This window comes from Sinocyclocheilus rhinocerous, unplaced genomic scaffold (assembly GCF_001515625.1).
Source record: "Sinocyclocheilus rhinocerous isolate Xijiao unplaced genomic scaffold, SAMN03320098_v1.1 scaffold67, whole genome shotgun sequence".
In the NCBI taxonomy this organism is placed as follows: Eukaryota; Metazoa; Chordata; class Actinopteri; order Cypriniformes; family Cyprinidae; genus Sinocyclocheilus; species Sinocyclocheilus rhinocerous.
This window is the reverse complement of record NW_015664201.1, coordinates 29,584-50,108: the sequence shown is the minus strand read 5'-3', so window position 1 is coordinate 50,108 and position 20,525 is coordinate 29,584. Positions and strand designations below refer to the sequence as shown.

General features: G+C 35.4%; 1 protein-coding gene across 1 annotated transcript in view; it reads left to right on the top strand.

The window, feature by feature from the left end:
* LOC107729916 (phenylalanine--tRNA ligase, mitochondrial) overlaps window positions 1-20,525 on the top strand; it is a 57,883-nt gene that overhangs the window by 9,057 nt on the left and 28,301 nt on the right. The window contains exons 2-3 of the mRNA XM_016540653.1: window positions 16,059-16,221; window positions 16,305-16,436. Of these exons, the coding sequence (XP_016396139.1) occupies window positions 16,059-16,221; window positions 16,305-16,436 (295 nt within the window). The remainder of the gene's footprint in view (window positions 1-16,058; window positions 16,222-16,304; window positions 16,437-20,525) is intronic.

Genomic DNA, 20,525 nt, shown 5'->3' with positions numbered 1-20,525 from the left:
ATTTAATGTAATTTCATTTAGGTGTTTTAACTAAAATATGCACTTCCCATTTCCTCCCCTTTCATAACCAGAAGTTTTTATTTTATTTTATTTTATTTTATTTTATTTTATTTTATTTTATTTTATTTTATTTTATTTTATTTTATTTTATTTTATTTTTTGTTTTGTTTTGTTTTAAATGATTTCATTTTGGTGCTTTTTTATTTTATTTTATTTTATTTTGTTTTATTTAATTTAATTTCATTTAGGTGTTTTAACTAAAATATGCACTTCCCATTTCCTCCCCTTTCATAACCAGAAGTTTTTATTTTATTTTATTTTATTTTATTTTTTGTTTTGTTTTGTTTTAAATGATTTCATTTTGGTGCTTTTTTATTTTATTTTATTTTATTTTGTTTTATTTAATTTAATTTCATTTAGGTGTTTTAACTAAAATATGCACTTCCCATTTCCTCCCCTTTCATAACCAGAAGTTTTTATTTTATTTTATTTTATTTTATTTTATTTTATTTTATTTTATTTTATTTTATTTTATTTTATTTTATTTTATTTTATTTTATTTTATTTTATTTTATTTTATTTTATTTTATTTTATTTTATTTTATTTTATTTTATTTTATTTTTATTTAATTTTATTTTATTTTATTATTTATTTTATTTTATTTATTTATTTATATTTTTTATTTTTTTTATTTTATTTATTTATTTTTATTTTTATTTTTATTTTTATTTTTATTTTTTATTTTCATTTAATTGTTTTATTTTTATTTTTATTTTTATTTTTATTTTTATTTTTTATTTTATTGCATTGCATTTAATTGCATTTCATTGCATTGCATTGCTCATGTTAAAGTATTTCGAAAAAGCTGCCTTCACAACATGAAGTGGCAGCAACTAGAACAGCTGTCTTTGAGATGAGTGGAAATGCAAACAGCTTTCTCCAGATATGTTAGAGCTCTTTGCATCTATGTGACACCTTGTCTAAACTATGAACGAGCAGCACAATGAAATTGCTCCCATTATAATAAACAGTCATCTAGAATCCAAGTTGTGTTTTGTGTACAACAAAATACAACACTTCGAATTTAAGCCTAGCGCTTCTGTTCTGTTCTTACACAATGCTAGGCAATGCATTACTTTTCATAAATGTGTTTAGTTAATTGTTAGACTTAACACAATAATGTAGCATGTTGCTTTTAAAAGTAACATTCCAAGGAGCTGGGACGTTCTGCTAGGTATCAGACAGCAGTCAGCAGATGCAGAATATGCCATTGGCAGCAGTTCTCTCAGTATGACCTGTTGTATACTCTCTCACATTAGTGATTCTGTTTGCTGCCCATTGGACCTTTCTGTGATGCCAGCTCATTTGAGGGTGACCTGGCTCTGCATGGATCCGCTTGTGCCCACAGTGACTCAACACTCGCAGGCCAATCAGGCCTGAAACAACGTCCACGCCAGCCTGGCTCTCTCAAAATAGCATGGGGACCAGAGCAGGAGGGAAAATAAATGTCATGCCATCTGATTCTCAATGCCATTGGAATTATAATCCAGTGTCATGAAAGCATGAGACCTGTACCGAACCAGTAGGCTGCCCTATATTTACATATATTTTTATAAAAAAAATTTTTATGGTCTATATTGCAGACTAGATTTTTACATTGGATATAAGTGCTGATTTACCTGAACAAAACTTGGCGCCACCATCCTACAGTCTTAAAAATAAAGGTTCTAAATTGGCATTTATGGTGCCGTGAAGAACCTTTAACATTCACAGAACCTTTCCATTGCACAAAGTGTTCTTTATAGTGGAAAAAAAGGTTCTTTTATGAACTGTTCACTGGCAGGTTCTTTTGGGAACCAAAAATAGTTCTTCTATGGCATTGCTGGGAAAAAAAAACATTTTGGGACTTTTACTTTTAAGAGTGTAGGGTGTTTCTATGGTGTTCTGAGTGGTTTGTAGCATGTTGCTGTGCAGTTGCTAAAATGTTGTTTACTGTACTGTTCAAAATACACTCTATTGCTGCATCTGAAATCGAATACTTCCCTACTATATAGTATGTGAAAAATAGTACGCCAAAAAAGTAGTATGTCCGAATTCACAGTATTCAGAAAGTACCTGGATGACCTACTACTTCCGCCTGGATTCTGAAATGCGCAGTCTATCCCATGAGGCCACAGGAGGGTATTTATGAATGGCAGTGAAGGTCATGTGACAGTAACAACATTTTCCTTCATACTTCCCATATTCATACTATATACAACATACTTTTTAACAGTTGCAAAGTAGGTTGAACTTCAAATTTAGTACCTACTCAGTACGTGATTTCGGATGCACTGTATGGCTTTTTGCCCAAAATGGTAGTCTTGTGTTTCCAAAGGTTATCACGTCAAGTTTTTTTTTATTTAGCTTTTTTTCTTTTACTTGTGAGAGGCCTAAAATCCCATGCAATTGTAATGCAATTAATAACGGACCCCTGCATCGTCACACAATTGCACCTTAAACTTTGCATATTGGTAATGAGTACAATATATCACAATTAGACGCCAAGCAGCGTCGCCATCTGTCTATACTACACATTGAGCTGAGAATTTATGAACAGGGACAAGCTCAGTGACAAGGGTTATCGTACAGAAAGCCTGATTCTGTAGTTCCCTCTGAAATATGTCATGATAGAAGAGATTGAGCCATCGCTGGATTAAGATTTATGACACTGCAGTGTCTGCGTTACGAAATTTATCCAAAAGTAGGAGCGCATGTGATGTTCGGAGCACCCTAAAACCTGAGCTGATCTTACAGCGCTACGTAGTGTTTAGGAGTGTTTGCTGCAGTGCACTTGCGCTCTCTCTCTCTCTTTGTTTTTCTCCACTAATTAAAGATCGCTTGCCATCCACACTATTCCCAAAGCAGGTGACACTGACTGACGCCTGCAAGCGAGCGTGTGTGTGTGTGTGTGTGTGTGCGCGTGCCAGGTCATGTGTGAGTGTGTTTGGCAGAGTCTCTGATAGTTCTTGGAGTGGTGCTTGAGTGCTGTGGTGGCATCCGCTGTCTGAAGGCGAGAGTCCTGTGAATTATGGCTCCAGAGAGGCCTTGCCTGAACCTGACTCACTCCGCACACAGCCGCAGGAAAAGCACATGAATGCCACCACAAAGTCATTATTCCAAGTGGGAAACTCTGAACTTTTTTTAAAGGTGCTGTTTGACTGTACTAAAGCATAAAAATGCCTTAATATGTTTGCAGAAACATGCTAAATTCACATAGTTGTTTCTCTGAAAAACAATGCTACAGCCAGTTATTCTACTTTGGAATGTGCAATCCGTGTCAGAATGTCTGTTTTTGTTTTGTTCTGTGTGTGACTCTGCCCACTGCCAATTTACCCAATAGTATTTTGACTAGGGATGTTCATTTTAACCGGTTAACCGGTAACCGACCGTGAAGAATTTTGACCGATTAATACAATCAGTTAAACGGTTTAAAAAGTCATTTATTTTTTAAAATTTTTTTAGTAATTTATCAAAATATTTAAAAAGGGTTGCTGCATGGTTGAAATACGCTACGCTTATAAATAATACGTTTTTTAGAGGAAAAAAAAAACATAAGTCGCGTCTAAGTCGCATTTTATTATGTCATTCAGAAATGCCGACACGAAATGTTTACAAACATTATAATAAACACTGTAAACATAGCTAGGCTATTTTAGTTCTCCTCACTCCACAACAAAGCCTTTCAATTGACAGTATTTAGAAAAGAACAAGAATTAAAAATATAAGAAGCTATAGCTAAACGACAAGCCAAAACAAATTAATTTAGGCTAAAACGAAACTGAAACCAACGTTGCGTCTCTCATTCGACACAAAAACTTGAAACTTGAAAATCAAATGTTTCCGTATTCGCGATGTATTTGAATGCCAAAATATTATTTATTATGTAGCCTACTTCACTCGCGTTCCAATATCCAAAACAAAATGGTTTGCATAACATAATTCGCGGCGGTACGGTGATAAGGCTTAACGGCACAGATTTTACTATAGGTAAAATTAATCTCCGGGAAACAAATGTTAGTATTTTTAACGGGTCACAGACACTTATCCTTTCTAATTTAATTAAATTCGAATTTAAAATAATCTTGTCGGTTAACGGTTAATAATCGGTTAACGAGCGTCGGTTGTCGGTTAGGAAAAATAACCGAAATGAGCATCCCTAATTTTGACACCTCGGGTTGCGAGTTGGCAGAAAACTCAACGTATTGCAGCCATGGAAGCCAGCAAATGAACTGGGTCAAAGGTTGCAGATTCTACCCAACCTAAAAAGCCTCGGCATCAATCTAAAAAAAAACTCTATGATCAGAGACTTATTAAAACGCAGACTGCAGTGCCCATTTCAACCGCTAACTTTTAATATTACATATTGCACCTGTAAGCCCAGAGTTTCTTTGGTGGAGTGTCAGTGAGAAAACATGTCGGATGCAATCAATGCAGCATCTTTACTGATGGTAAATTTGTTGCAATAAATGAAATTATTATTATTTTGATATTAGATATTGCTATCTAAGTTGCATGTACAAAGCAAAAAGGTACGATAAATTACGATAAAATAAATAATGTTTCAATTTACAAACTATAAAAAAAGCAAAAGCAAAACGAATGCACATTTCTTTACTTATCATTTTGTAGAAGTAGTAGAGTTCAAAAAAAAAAAAAATCTTGCAAATAATTTTCTGTTGTATTAATTGTACATCGCCATCTTGTCCTGATCAAATGACTTGAATGCACCTGACGACATAATTATGACCAATTTGTGAATATGAACTTCCCAGTAGGACCTGAATGCACCATAATGCACATCATCCGTTACAGTCACTGCGATACACAATCCTTTTACGAACATGCAAATGGTATTTTGGGGCCTGAAAACGCAAAACTTTTGAAAACAGGTTTCAAAGTGCAAGTTTTTGAAAACTGTACCATTATTGTCTCCAGGTACGTTTTGAAAACACGAAATTGTGAAAACAGACACGTCATGCGTATGCATATCACATGTTCAGTCTACAGGTATGTGCGAAAGCGCGTAGTGTTTCTTTACAAAGTGACATCGCCAACTACTGGCCTGGCAAGCATAATACAGATACAAGCATAATAATAGTTTTTAGTCATTTTCGTGGATCCGTGTGAACTGTGTCATCTAGGGGTCAGTCGCGGAGGGGTCCATAGACCATGACAGAAAATCAGTGTATAACTCCAACCTGGCATAAAAAAAAGCATGAATAAATCCTACGGTTGCTGCTTACTTCACATTACCCCACATTAGATACATGCCTACCGTAACTTCAAATGTTAGTCTATTGGAACTTACCTGTATTTCTACCATCTGATTAACCAGCGGTTGTAGTGAAAAATCTAACATTAACTTATACTGTGAATTTTGTAAATGTTCAGGAAACCTAAAACTTCAACTTACTTCAAACAGGGCTGCCAACTTTTGAGTTCAGCCTGGAGTAAGAATCATCCCTTTAGGTTTAAGAGGGTGAACTATCCCTTTAAGTATATTTGCAAACTGTGAGTTTGAGTTATGTTTCTTGCTGGGGATTTTAACTAAGTTGGACTAAATCACACAAAACTGCATCTGGCTTCACACTGTCTGCTTATGTATCTTGTTGAAGCTAACGAATTAGTTGATGTATGGTGAGGCGAACACGGACAGAGACAATTCCACGTCTCTGAGAATACAGGATTGGCTGCTTCACACAGAAGTTACAGAATTACAAGCCTTCAGCTACGACTTTGGTTGCTCGCCAATAGATCCCCTGTATCATGTTTGTGAAAAGCTCTCAGCGGCATTTGGGTTTTTGATGTTTAAAAGAAGCTGGGTCAGATGCGCAAACCATACTTGGCCACATGTCACGTCACTTTTCACTTTCACTTTCAATAAGACTAACCGTATACCGACTGCATTCTTTTGTATCACACTCAAGTTCATTGGGTTGCACTAAGTAAATGTAGGAATGACGACTTCACAGTGATGAGCACCTGCTATTAGCAGCTAGCGGTTATTAAGTTTATTTCAAGTCTGCTTCAAGAATATAGATATAGATACTGTATATAGATAATGTAACACATAGGACACATTCTTCACTTGTCTGGGTTATCTTTTTAATTGATGGTCTATTTATGTATGCGTCAGACAGATGTCTTTGGCAGGTGCATCAGGGTTTGCTGCATCTCATGTCAAGACTGTTTTTAAGATGGCATGTCAAGCTAAAAATAGTTCAACTTTTGGTGTGCAGCACATCAGTGTGAGTTTTGAAATGAATGCCAATCAAAAAGCTGGTGGCAGCACAAATATCTTAAAAAAGTATTGAATGTTTATTGAAACGGTGGAGGCATATTTAATTAATTAATGAATTTGAATGGGGTTATTGTTATTTAAAAAACTAATAAAGAGAATGGAATGGGTGACCATTAACCGACATCAGAGAACATGCAGATGTCTTGTCAAATTATTGAAGTGATAACTTTAAATCTCAGGGGGTAAATGTTTTAGGTCAAAGGGATTTGTCTGACAAAAAGTTTGGGAATGCCTGCATCACATGATCCAAAAATAAGGGGGGATTTATTATTCAGAATAAATTATGAATAATTTACTGGCATTGTATGAATAATTTGTAATCATGTAATCTACAAAAAAGTAACTATAATCTGATTATGAGCATTTTAAAACGTAATGTAAACAAATTACAAGTGCATAATTTTTGGAATCTAATGACATAATCTAGATTAAATATAATCTGTTACTACCCAGCACTGTGGGGGAGCATTATTTTTTGTATTGATTTATTTATTGGTTTGGTTTGGTATAAAAGAGATGCAATGAGTGGGAAGCATTTTTGTTTTGTTTGATTTGGTATAAAATAATTATAATGGTGGAGGGGTTTTTTATGCTATAAAAGAGCTTAAGAAAGAAATGTGTCTGTGATCTGGAATCTCTTGTGAGTAGCGACAAGCCTGGGTGCTAAAAACACATCTTGAGACTCCTGCATTTTGTGTCTACTTCAGTTCCGTTGAGCTCTGTCTGTTTTTGTGTCTACACCCCTTTATAACGGCTTGTTTGGCAGCATGACAGTGGCATCATCTGAGCATTTCAGCTAAGCAGTGCTACTGTTTTACTTCATTCAGTCTACTGAACTACTGCAAAACATTCAGAAATCAATTCCAATAGGGCTGCAGCAACATTTCAGCCACCACAAATTTTAAAATAAAATCAGGTTTCATCCAAAATATAAAACATCCGTGATTTTTCAATGACTTTTGCAATTCAGTCACATTGTGTAGCGTAATTGAAATAAATAATTTTGAGAGACCTAATTTTAACATGTTAATAGATATATTTCATATATACAGTGTCCAGAATTTTTGGTTGCAGTTAATATTTCTAGTTTCGTTGCATTCCCTCCACACATATTTCAAGTTTACCGCATGTGCCAGAGGAACCATAAACTCATCAAACTGGAGTATGACAAGGTTCTCCAGTTCTCGACTTTGCAGCAAAGTTGGAACTCTTGAGAAAAGTCTTTCAGATGAGGGTAAATATTGTATATCTTGCTGAATGCATGCTGAGTTGTCGCAGGTGGATGAATGACCTTTGACTCTTCAGCACACACTGAGCAGCAGATGTGACCAGATAGAAGAACATGAGACTGACTTCATTAACCTCTGCGCCCGCTCGCCAGGTCTAATTAATACAGACGTTTGTCTTCTGTGCTAGAAGACTGTTCCTTCTTCTCACACGCCCATTCGGACTGTTGCTGTAGTATTTAGAACATGATGTTGGCCAGATCTACAGGTTTCCCTGTCTCACCTCAAACCAAAATAAGTAGTGAGAAGACAAATTTATCCAGGACCAGTGTTTATGGCCTTAAAATAGGAATAGTTCACCCCAAAATTAACATTTGCTGAAAATGTACTCACCCTGAGGCCATCCAATATGTAGATGAGTTTGTTTCTTCATCAGAACAGATTTGAAGAAATGTAGCATTCCATCACTTGCTCACCAATCTGCAGTGAATGGGTGCCGTCAGAATGAGAGTCCAAACAGCTGATAAGTAATCCACAGCACTCCAGTCCATCAGTTCACATCTGGAGAAACCAAAAACTGTGCATTTGTAAGAAACAAATCCATCATTGAAATGTTTTTACTTCAAACCTTTGCTTCCAGCTAAAATATGAGTCCTCTATCCGTAATATTGCTTTCTCTGGTGAAAAAGTCGCTGAATCAGGAGAGAAATCTGCACAGATCAAGCACCGTTTACAAGTCACAACAGCTCTAAACAAATATGTGGGTGGATTTTGAAGTGAGAGACAACAGGAGATTGACTTTTTCACTGGAGGAAGCGTTATTATGGATTATGGTCTCATATTTTGCTGGAAGCAACAGTTTAAAGTTAAAAATGCCTTAATTATGGATTTGTTTTTTTTTACAACCACACAGCTTTTCTCTTCTCCAGATGTGAATTGATGGACTGGAGTGGTGTGGATTACACTTTTTCACTGGAGGAAGCGTTATTATGGATTATGGTCTCATATTTTGCTGGAAGCAACAGTTTAAAGTTAAAAATGCCTTAATTATGGATTTGTTTTTTTTACAACCACACAGCTTTTCTCTTCTCCAGATGTGAATTGATGGACTGGAGTGGTGTGGATTATTGTGATGTTTTTATCAGCTGTTTGGACTCTCATTCTGACGGCACCCATTCACTGCAGATGACCCATTGGTGAGCAAGTGATGCAATGCTACATTCCTCCAAAACAGACTCATCTACATTTTGGATCGCCTGAGGGCTTTTTGGGTGAACTATTCCTTTAACGTATAGATACTGTGTGAAAATATAACTTTTTTGTTGTTGTTGAGTACAAAGCCCCACTGTTCCATTTTGCCACCACACTAAGTTGGTAATTACTGTGTACAAACAAACGCTTGGTGGCGGCACTTTTGCCTTCTTCGTGTTGGAAACGAGCTGTGTGTGGGCTGACTCACAGACTCACTGAGATTTGGGCTACTTCAGGTTAGCAACATTATCAATGGATCAGGACAAATTTAGGATTTCATATCATTTATGATAATTCTCAGACCCCGGTCATCATTATCGCCTCTGCTCTAATAAATCATGATTGCCCCGCAGCTGTTGTTGGTACATTTGCATTTCACTAAGGCACTGCACAAACCCTGAAGTCACAAATGGATGAATTTAGCTGTTAAAGTAAAACTGCAGTGAGAACTGCAAGGCCAAAAACATGACCGTCAGTATAATGAGACCCAGTGAGCACTGCTGTGCCTTCTGGCTTTTATTAACTCAGTCAATGTCAAATATTACTGCTTTTGTGGTGAAATGTGTATTTAACCAGTAGAGACACATCTTCTGAGTGTTTTTATTTTTTACCTTTTATATGCCACATTTCCCAGGCTTTATGTAATGATGTCTTTTCAGCAACCTGTTACAGATCTGACAAATTTAAATGCGAATAAGAATACAGTTGAAATTTATGTCATGTGAAATGATGCCTCATTTCACATAAACCTGGGAAATGTATTTGCTTTACATACTCCACAGTTCTTCCAAGAATACCATGTTAGTACCACGGTACTGCGTCCTCAAAGCCCCACTCTTTGTCTAGGTTTAAAGATCTAGATGTTATAATTACAATTTTATAATGCAAAGTTTTATTTAACACAAACTTATATGGAAGCCCGTTTCCGCCACTGAATAAAAAAAATTAAAAAAAAGATAATTGTGACTTTTTATCTCACAGACTTTTTTTCCTCACACTCGCGAGTTTATATGTCACACTTCTGACTTTTTCCCCCTCAGAAATGCGTGATACAAACTTGTAATTCTGACTTTTTTTCCTCAGTATTTCGAGTTCTAAAGTCAGCATTGCGAGATATACTGTAAACTCGCAGTTCCGAGTTCAAGTTTTAATCTTGCAATTCTGAATTTAATTTCTTCCAATTGTGAGACAGACTATTTTCTTACAATTGTGATTTTGCATCTCACAATTCTGACTTTATTGCGTTTATTTCTCAGAATTGTGACTTTATTTCTTGATACTGTAAACTCGCAGTTCCGAGTTCAAGTTTTAATCTTGCAATTCTGAATTTAATTTCTTCCAATTGTGAGACAGACTATTTTCTTACAATTGTGATTTTGCATCTCACAATTCTGACTTTATTGCGTGTTTATTTCTCAGAATTGTGACTTTATTTCTTGAAATTGCGAGTTTACATTTTTGCAATTCTGACTTTATTTCTCAGAATTGCGACTTTTTCTCGAAATTGCGAGTTTGCATTTTTGCAATCCTGACTTTATTTCTCAGAATTGCGACTTTATTTCTCGCAATTGCTAGTTTACATTTTTGCAATCCTGACTTTATTTCTCAGAATTGCATCTTTATTTCTCGAAATTACGTGTTTACAATTTTGCAATTCTGACTATTTCTCAGAATTGTGACTTTATTTCTCGAAATTACATGTTTACAATTTTGCAATTCTGACTTTATTTCTCAGAATTGCGAGTTTACATTTTTGCAATTCTGACTTTATTTCTCAGAATTGCGACTTTTTCTCGAAATTGCGAGTTTGCATTTTTGCAATTCTGACTTTATTTCTCAGAATTGCGACTTTTTCTCGAAATTGCGAGTTTGCATTTTTGCAATTCTGACTTTATTTCTCAGAATTGCGACTTTTTCTCGAAATTGCGAGTTTGCATTTTTGCAATTCTGACTTTATTTCTCAGAATTGCGACTTTTTCTCGAAATTGCGAGTTTGCATTTTTGCAATTCTGACTTTATTTCTCAGAATTGCGACTTTTTCTCGAAATTGCGAGTTTGCATTTTTGCAATTCTGACTTTATTTCTCAGAATTGCGACTTTTTCTCGAAATTGCGAGTTTGCATTTTTGCAATTCTGACTTTATTTCTCAGAATTGCGTCTTTATTTCTCGAAATTACGTGTTTACAATTTAGCAATTCTGACTATTTCTCAGAATTGCGACTTTATTTCTCGCAATTGCGAGTTTACATTTTTGCAATCCTGACTTTATTTCTCAGAATTGTGACTTTATTTCTCGAAATTGCGAGTTAACGTCACGCAGTTCTGAGAAAAAAGTCTAATTGGAAAAATTGTGAGAAAAAAGTCAGAATTGTGAGATAAAAAGTTACAATTACCTTATTTATTTTTTATTCAGTGGTGGAAACCGCTGATACACTCCCTGAATCATGGTGTAAAAGCGAGGTCTTAACTGGAGCAGCATCTTGAGCACTGCCTTACTGCAATGACACTGCGGTGCTACACACTCTCTTTGTACCTGCAGCTTCTCTTAATGCTTTTAGTCTTGACAGTATGCATGTACCTGAGAGTGCATAAGTCTCTCAGAGTGACATTGTCTCTATTTTGTGCCACTCACTGGATCCAGAGAAAAAGAGTGATGAGATGGGAGGAAAAAAATGAGTCTGTCTTTTGTTTTAGCCTCATAAAATATTGCTTGGCCAAAGCAAATATTTGCCCTGGGCCGAGAGAAATAAAAACTGTTAGTCTGGGATAAATACAGCCCTGCTCTCCCGTGTCCTCAGAACATCCCGCACCTGAGCCAAAACTGCAGCCCGCTAAATGCTCTCTGAGAGAAGGAGAGAGGGATGAGGGAGGGAGAAAGAACGAGTGGGGATGGATGAGGATGAAAGCATGTGACTTAATAGAGAGGCCAAACAAGGAAAGGAAAAGAAAGATGCCCACATATTACAGAACCTCCTAAATAGGGCAACTGGAATGGACAGTCGCAAAAGTTACACAAATGATTGGTACTACCATGATTTTTTCCCCACAAGTTTCTTTATTAAACATACCAGTCTTACCATTATTTGAAGTAAATTATCTTTGAATACCATGGTAAGACAAGGTTCTTTCAACATGCACTATACTTGTACCATGGTATACTATGAAATATCTAGGTCTACCATGGTGATACCATGTTGTTGTTTTTAAGTGTATGTACTGCAGTGTACTTCCAGGAATATCATGATACTACCATATGTCCAAAAAAACATGATAGTACCATGGTACTTTTTTTTTTGTAAGAGAATCTGTGGTTGTGCCATGTTTTTTGGACATGTTTTTTTTGTTCATTAAAAGTGCCAGTCTTACCATTATTTACAGTAAATTACCATAAAATACCATAATAATACAATGTTTTATGCGTAAATTAAGGTAATATCATGGCTCTGTCAACATGCATCATAGTTGTACCATGGTATTCTGTGAAGTACCTTGGTCTGTCATGGTAATACCATGTTGTATACCAAGTGTATGTACTTTAATGTACTTCCAAGAATATCACGACACTACCATGGTATGTGTCCGAAAGAAGAAAAAAAAACATGAAAGTACCATGGTACAGTGTATTTTGAAATATACCATGGTACTGAAATTCATGTATCATGGTATTACCATGGATGTCACAATACATTTTTGTAAGTGACATTGTGCTATTCTTTGAAATTTCTAGGAATATTATGGTAATGCCATATATTTGGATATATAACATGGGAATAGAATGATTCTTTTAACATATATCATAAATTGCACAATGGTATTGTTTAAAGTACCCTGAAACACCATGGTAATACTATGTTTTAGGACCACATGTTTTGGATGACTGGAATTGCACATTTTTTAAAGATATACCATGGGTTTCTTTGAATGACTTCAAAGTACCATAATATTACCATATTTTATTTTGAATAAATATTATGAAAATAGCATGAGCCATAGCTGTACTATGGTATTATTTAAAGTACCCAGAAATACCATGGTAATGCCATGCTTTAGGACCACATGTTTTGGACCAGTGGAATTGCATAATTTTCTTTGAATGTGTACCATATATTTACCATGGTTTTCTTTGAATTACTTCAAAGTACCATGATATTACTGTGTTTTATATATCACGGGAATACCATGTGCCATAGTTGCACCATGGTGTTCTTTAATACCATGTTTTAGGACTTAGATCACATGTTTTGGACCACAGGAATTGCACATTTTTGAATGTTCCATAAATGTACCATGGTATTATATTAATACCATGTTTTGTATTGAATATATATCATGGGAATAGCATGTGCCATAGTTGTACCATGGTATTCTTACCCTGTTTGTACCCTGAAATACCATGCTTTAGAACCACATGTTTGGATGGCTGGAATTGCATGTTTTTTTTGAAGATGTACTATGGTTTTCTTCAAATTATTTTAAAGTACCATATTACCATATTTTTAATGTATATTAAGTGAGTTGCATATGCTATAGTTGTACCATGGTATTCTTTAAAGCACCATGAAATACCATGGTAATAGCCATGATTTATGGCTTGGTCCACATGTTTTGAACCACAGGAATTGCACGGTTTTAGAACGTACCATAGATGTACCTTGGCTTCCTTTTAATTACTTTGAAGTACCGTGATATTACCATGTTTTGTTTTGAATATATATCATGGGAATAGCATGTGCTGTAGTTGCACCGTGGTATTCTTTAAGTACCCTGAAATATCATGGTAATGCCATGTTTTAGAATTTGGACCACATGTTTTAGACCACAGGAATGGCTTGTTTTTTGAATGTACCATAAGTGTACCATGGTTTTTTTGTAAATTACTTTAAGGTGCCATATGTTTTATTTTGAATATATATCATTGGAATAGCATTTGCCATAGTTGCACCATGAGGAATACCATGGTGCAGCAATGGCACATGCTAAAGGGTCTTGGCATTAGGGTTAATGTTATGACATTTTGTAGATGTGCAATGGCAGTAGCACTGTACCATGTAAATACTATGGTACATGATTAAGGTAATCACCCAATACTATGATATTACATCTGAAACCTTCACTGTACCACCACAATACTTCATTTAGAGGCTACAAACAATAAAAACGGACAGAGATTGTCAGGAACAGAGAAAACTAGACAAAATGAGGAAATCAAAGGGGGGGGCGATGATGATTGAACCACCCTTAATTCAATTACACTGCACTCCCCATAAATCACGTCCACAGTGTATTATGACACCCCGGATTGAGCCCGCTGTGTGATGGATACCAGATCCCGCTTTAATGTGTCGTGTGCTGGCAGCAAAGCCATGTGAGCGTCTGTTTCTCTGTCTGCATTTGTGAGGGCATGAAGCTCTCACCTGCTATTTCCATCAGCTCTCTCACGGGGCCTCTCTTCCTATGTCACAAGTTAGAACAGGCACCGCACATCTCACCAGAGGTTTCTTAGGTTAAGTCCCTTGTGCATGAGCTCATCTGACATCCCAGTAATCTAACTCTCACACTGCACGACAAAAGCCCGGCGCTGAAGGATTATTTGACACTGAAGACTGGAGTAATGATGCTGAAAATTCAGCTTTACAGAAATAAATGATATTTTAAAATATTTTATAAGAAAACAGGTTTTTTAAATTGCAATATTTCACATTATTATTACTATTATTATCATTCATTTATTTATTTTACTGTTTTTGATCAAATAAATGCTGCATTTGTGTTTTTCTTTCGTGGTGACATGCGGGACTTAACTAATAATAAAATAACTAATACAAATAAAATAATAATAATAAATATGAATATATTAATATAATAACCCTTATAACACATTTGGGTCTGTTTTGACCTGGAAAAGATACATTTCTAAAAAACGCATAGTTTTTAGTAAGGGAATGAAACTTTGCAAATGCTTTAAGAACCACAGAATAAACATAATTTATATTTTTAATTTATTTATATTTTTTACATTTTTTAAAAATGAAACATTTGTTTATTTTTAAATTTTTTCCCCAGGTGTAGATGTATGAATGGAGTACAATTATGTGTCAAAAATGCTTATCTATTAAGTTATATTTTAAAAAAAAACGTTTTGTGTTAAAAAAAAAAACGTATATAAAACTTATATAAACTGTAAATAAATAAATATATACACTTTTGAGACTGAATTTTTTTTCTGTTGACGAACCATTGCAGCATGCAAATTTAATAATTTTTTCCATCTGAACGTAAAATTAATGTATTTTGTTTGATAACTTTTCAGAGTAATGTTTGTGTTGTTTTGATGTTGTTTTGTTAGAAATACAAATGTTGGTTTCATAAATTTGGAGTGTTTTTGAGAAATCATGAGTTATAAAGACAAAGGAATTTAATTAAATTTCATTCATTCCAATGGGGTTAATACTGATAATTCTGATAAATACGGATAATTCTCATACTGTATGATTATATGATATGAATTTTATGCAGTGATATGTTCTCATCACATCACATCATTTGTAATTTGAAATTTCAAAAAATTCCTCAGTTTTTTTAATGAATAAAAAAGGGGCTAAATGCAGTGATAATATGGTAACAACAAGGTAACATTCTTTTTTTCATATTTTCTCATTAATGATACTTTTCTAATAAGATATATTCTGCTTAAAGCATAACAATAAAGTTATAACTGTTTTACAAAATAATGATTCTTGAATAATGAATGCGAAAATAGTATGCAGATTTTTTTTTAATACATTATGAGGGTTAATGTGTTAATATTAATAATGGTAATAAATACTATTACCACTACTACTGCTTTTTTTTTTTTTGTCCATTTTCCAGAAAAATACAAATAAAAAATAACCGTTGGATGGTTTCAAAAACCTTAAGTTTTAAGACTTGAATTAAATTAAGTGAATTGAGTAATTAAGTAAGTTGTTGTGTTGTTGATTTGAATAATTATTTTTCTTAGATAGAAGAAAGTATTTAAGCAGCAACACTTCACCTTTCAAACAGTCCTCTATAGTTTATACTGTACCTCCCAGAACTCCCTACTTTGTAGAAAAAGCTGTTCATTTAAAGCATCCAGACTGTAATGAAGAGGCTGTTCAAGGACAAGTGTCAAAGAAGTCATGATGAAATCTTACCGTAATCTTTCTGAATGCAATTAAATATACACATTTGTTTTCAACATTTCTCTCTCTAATAGCTGTTTGCTCGAGTGGAGAATGGTGAAGAGCTGTCTTTGTTTGAGAGCGGTGGCCGCCGCACGCCTCAGAAACAGGAGACGCACACGCTGGAGGCTGTCAAACTTGTGGAGTTCGATCTGAAACAGGCTCTCACGCGCCTCATGCGACACCTTTTTGGGGAAGGTAGGAATCCTGTGATGTTCGCACTTGTTTTTCCTCACTTCCTCTGTCCAGCTCTCCTCCATCTGCTTGTTTCTGTCTTGCAGATTTGGAGATCCGCTGGGTGGACTGCTACTTCCCTTTCACACATCCCTCCTTTGAGATGGAGGTGCGCTTCCAGGGAGACTGGTTGGAGGTGCTGGGCTGTGGGGTGATGGAGCAGGAACTGGTCTGCTCAGGTACGCTCATACAAACAAACTCACACATAAAGCTGCTTGCTGTCTACATAAGCAATGACCGTTTTCAATAAGAGCTGCTGAGTCATAAACATCAAACAGAAAGTTGGGCTGAGTTCAACTTTATGCAAATGCACACAGAGATGATACAGCAACCACCAATGGGAGTGCAGACAGGGCAGCTGTCATGAGCCGCCTGTGTTAAAGTTTAAGACAGCAATCGCATAGAAACGACCATTAGCAAACAACTGTCCGACGAGATGCCGACCTCCAGCGATTTAGTTGCTGTCAGTGTAAACGTGCCATTAGGCAACATGCAGAATTACTGATCCCAAACATGAGCACAAGGGCCGACGTCGTGACTGAACATACTGCACAACGGTAGAAATTTAGCCGTCACAGTAGATATATTTGCACGACTGTCTGTAGGCAAAACTGTTTTCAGTTATTTAAACATTTCTTCAATATAAAAAAAAAATGCTTTGGTAAATCATAATTATGGCATAAAATGTCGAAAATATACTACGAAAACAGTCATAATCATGAAATAAAAAGTCCAAATTAAGAGATAAAAAAGGTCAAAGTGACATACTAAGTCATGATTTTTAATTCATAATGCCAAAATGTATATCATAATTATGAATTAGTATGTTTTTATTTAATAATTTTGACTTTATCTCATAATTTAATAATTTCCATTGATGTTTTTTTATCTAATAATCATGCCGAAAAGTCAAAATACAAAATATAGGTTGATTTCTGAGGTTGATTTTTTTTGTGTAATAATTGCATTATATAACAATTTCAAACTTTCTTAGCATCTCTTAATTTTTACTTTCCCTTACATTTCCATTTTACACATTTTTGTCATAATTGACGTCATAATTTCTACTTTTTGTCAATTATCTTGTAATTTTGACTTAGTATCTCATATTTTTTTGTTTTATATAATTATGGCTTTTTATGAAAATGCACATAAAATAATTATGAATTACCAAAGCATTTTCCTTATGTAGCAAAAATGGGCTTCTGTACGTATTGCAAAAGTACAGACCCATGTCGCAAACAACCTGTCTTTAGAATTTAGAGGCTGAAGTATTTGTGTCACAAAATTAATTTTATTGATTTGGGTGAATAATCTTGTCTTTTGGTCTCCATTAAGTAAATTGATAAAAAGAGAAAGTAATGAAATCACATTAAGAACCTGTGATTGAATACTGCATGTCATGGGAAGCACGCAACAAACTGATGCTCACCGTTGATTGCATCTGAGTCTGATATTAGCTTGTTGCTGAACAACCAATAATCAATCAAATATACTTATACATAGCATTTCCCTCGACTCCAGCCACCATCAGATGAGCTTGTCACAAGGCATTCTGGGCTTTCCATATCAGCAAAAGATGCATGGAGATGCTGCCATTGAATTTTTTTCAAAATGAAATCCAAAATTTTAAAAGCAAATCCAAACATCATAAATTTTCCTGCTTGCTGTTAGGAACAGCCTTTACATAGTGAGTGTGAGATGCCTAAAGATGAAGATGCTTAGAAGGTTTTCCAGCCGCTCTGTGCCTGGAGAGCATTGGCCACACCTTTGAGCCGGAGAGAATGCCGTTCTGCCTCTGCCAGTAGATGGCGGTGTTGTGCAGTGCTGTGTGAGGCAACCAGCCATCATAAAGTGAATGGGATAGTCCCACATGAGGAAGATCCAAGCGCTCCAGTAAAGGGGGAGGGGAAGGACACGCATGACTGCAGAGACATGGTTTTCCTCCCCGGGGATGGACCTGTATGACCGGCCCTCCCTCTCAACCATTCAACTTGAAAACAGCTATTTTAAATTGTAATAATATTTCACAATATTACTGTTTTACTACATTTTTGATCAAATAAATATTATGGCTTTGTGAACATAAGAGAATTCTTTCAAAAACATATTCAACCCCAATCTTACCAACCCCAAACTTTTGAACAGTAGTGTAGATAGATAGATTATTATTATTATTAGCAATTATATTAATATGATTATATATATATATATATATGTGTATATGTTTGTATGTATGTATATGTATTATTAGCATTATTCTATTAATATGTAGTATTAGCAATTTTATTAATATGATTTGATATATATATATAAAATACCCCCTGTTACTTTGTAAAGGGGGAGGGGAAGGACACGCATGACTGCAGAGACATGGTTTTCCTCCCCGGGGATGGACCTGTATGACCGGCCCTCCCTCTCAACCAGCCCAGTCATCTCACTCCTCACTGCCACTTAATTCTTCAATCTCATCTGCTCTCTTCATCGATCCTGTCTGTGTTAAACAGCACAGCGTCCCCCGCCGTCTGCACCGCCGGCATGTGGAACATGTAACAGCCAATTAACAACTGTGCCACTCAACGGCGAGTGATCGCTTTTTTCTCACTGCAATTTCACACTCTACATTTGACTTAATGTTTTGCCTGATATTTACAATTAAGGTCCATCTTTATTCTGAAAAGAAGTTTATGCATCCTCTATGCAAATCTGGCTTTTCTTTTTTTCCATTTTTAACAATACATTTTTATTTTATTTATTTTGCAGGGTAATTTACTAATAATTATAATTATTATAAATTGATCAAAAGTGACAGTAAAGACATTTATAATTTAACAAAATATTCATTTCAAATAAATGCTGTGGAATAAGGTGTTTACATGACCCAAAATTCTGATTTATGCAGGCATATTTTGGATCTTTTATTCAGATTTCTTGTAATATGAATGTTGCTAAATGGGATTATTGCAGTTGGATTATGAATGCATAATCAAAATAGGGCCAAATTCCAACTAACACTGGAGTATTCTCATTTATGTAAATGCAGTCGGTGTATTCAGTAGGTGGCATTTTGAATCCATCAATAATTGAAAGCTGAAGGCAAGTCCTTAAGAGCACCCGTCTCTCTCTCTCTCTCTCTCTCTCTCTCTTTCTCTCTCTCACTTTATTGTTCATTCTCCATTCTACCCTTCCCATCATCTCTCTCTCTTTGAAACCACTCACGGTCAAGCGCGTCTCTTCCGTTGTGCTGGAAGGCTTCTGCTCCCCGGCATTGTTTTGGCAGCATGGAAAGATTGTGTTTCTTGTAAAGAGCTTTCTATTTATGGTCCTCACATATTCGTACACAGTTTTTATCTTCTGTGTGGATGCAAAGAGGTCAGTTGGTGCGATTATAGACCTACTGAATGACCAAATTTAGTGCTTTACAGAGAGTTGTAAACCACTTTTTATGAAAATTTGAGTCTAGAATGATAATATAAAAATTGATTTCCACTCTCATGTTTATCGTCACAGCAAGGACACCTGTAATCCTGCTTTGATTGGATTTTAGTAGAAAGTTTGTGTCTTTCGCAGTGCTGTGCCTGACAGGAGTACAGATTACTGACTGTGCGTCTCTCTTCCTCCTGTAATGTCTGGTTGTACTCAATCACTGCTTTATCCCTGTGTACACCCACTCGAGTGGCAATGCACATTCACAACTGGGTAAACAAAGCCCTCGTGTCTCCAGACAGCTGTCAGCAGGCCTTGCTCCCCTCCTCAAGGCTTTGCTGCTCAGACGAATCTGCTCACAGGTGTCATTCTGGCAGCGTTTAGGCAAACCGTGCCTTCCTGTCTAGGTTACGGGGCTTGTTTAATCAAAGTTTTCAACGTAATGTAGAAGCGATTTTAATTAATTTCGACAAACCCACACAATTTGTGTCAAATAAAATGGCTTATCAACTAAATATCTTTCAGAAACTGCTGCTAGTGTCTAAGTACTAAGTACTGTAGCCATAGATGATAGATGGTAATGGTACTATAGATGAACCATGGTAGATGAACAGGTAGTTTTTGTTAGAGCTCAAAATTAAGACATATATAGTCAATTAGTAATGTCAGTTATTAATATCAATACAACTAGATGTGTTTAAAGCTTTCAGAGTGTAAGTCTATCCACATTATGTACCATTTAGGTACTAATATGTACATTGTAGGTACAATTATGTACCTTTAAGGTACTAAAATGCACCCTTTAGAGGTAAATAATGTTTAAATGTGGACCTTTTGAAACG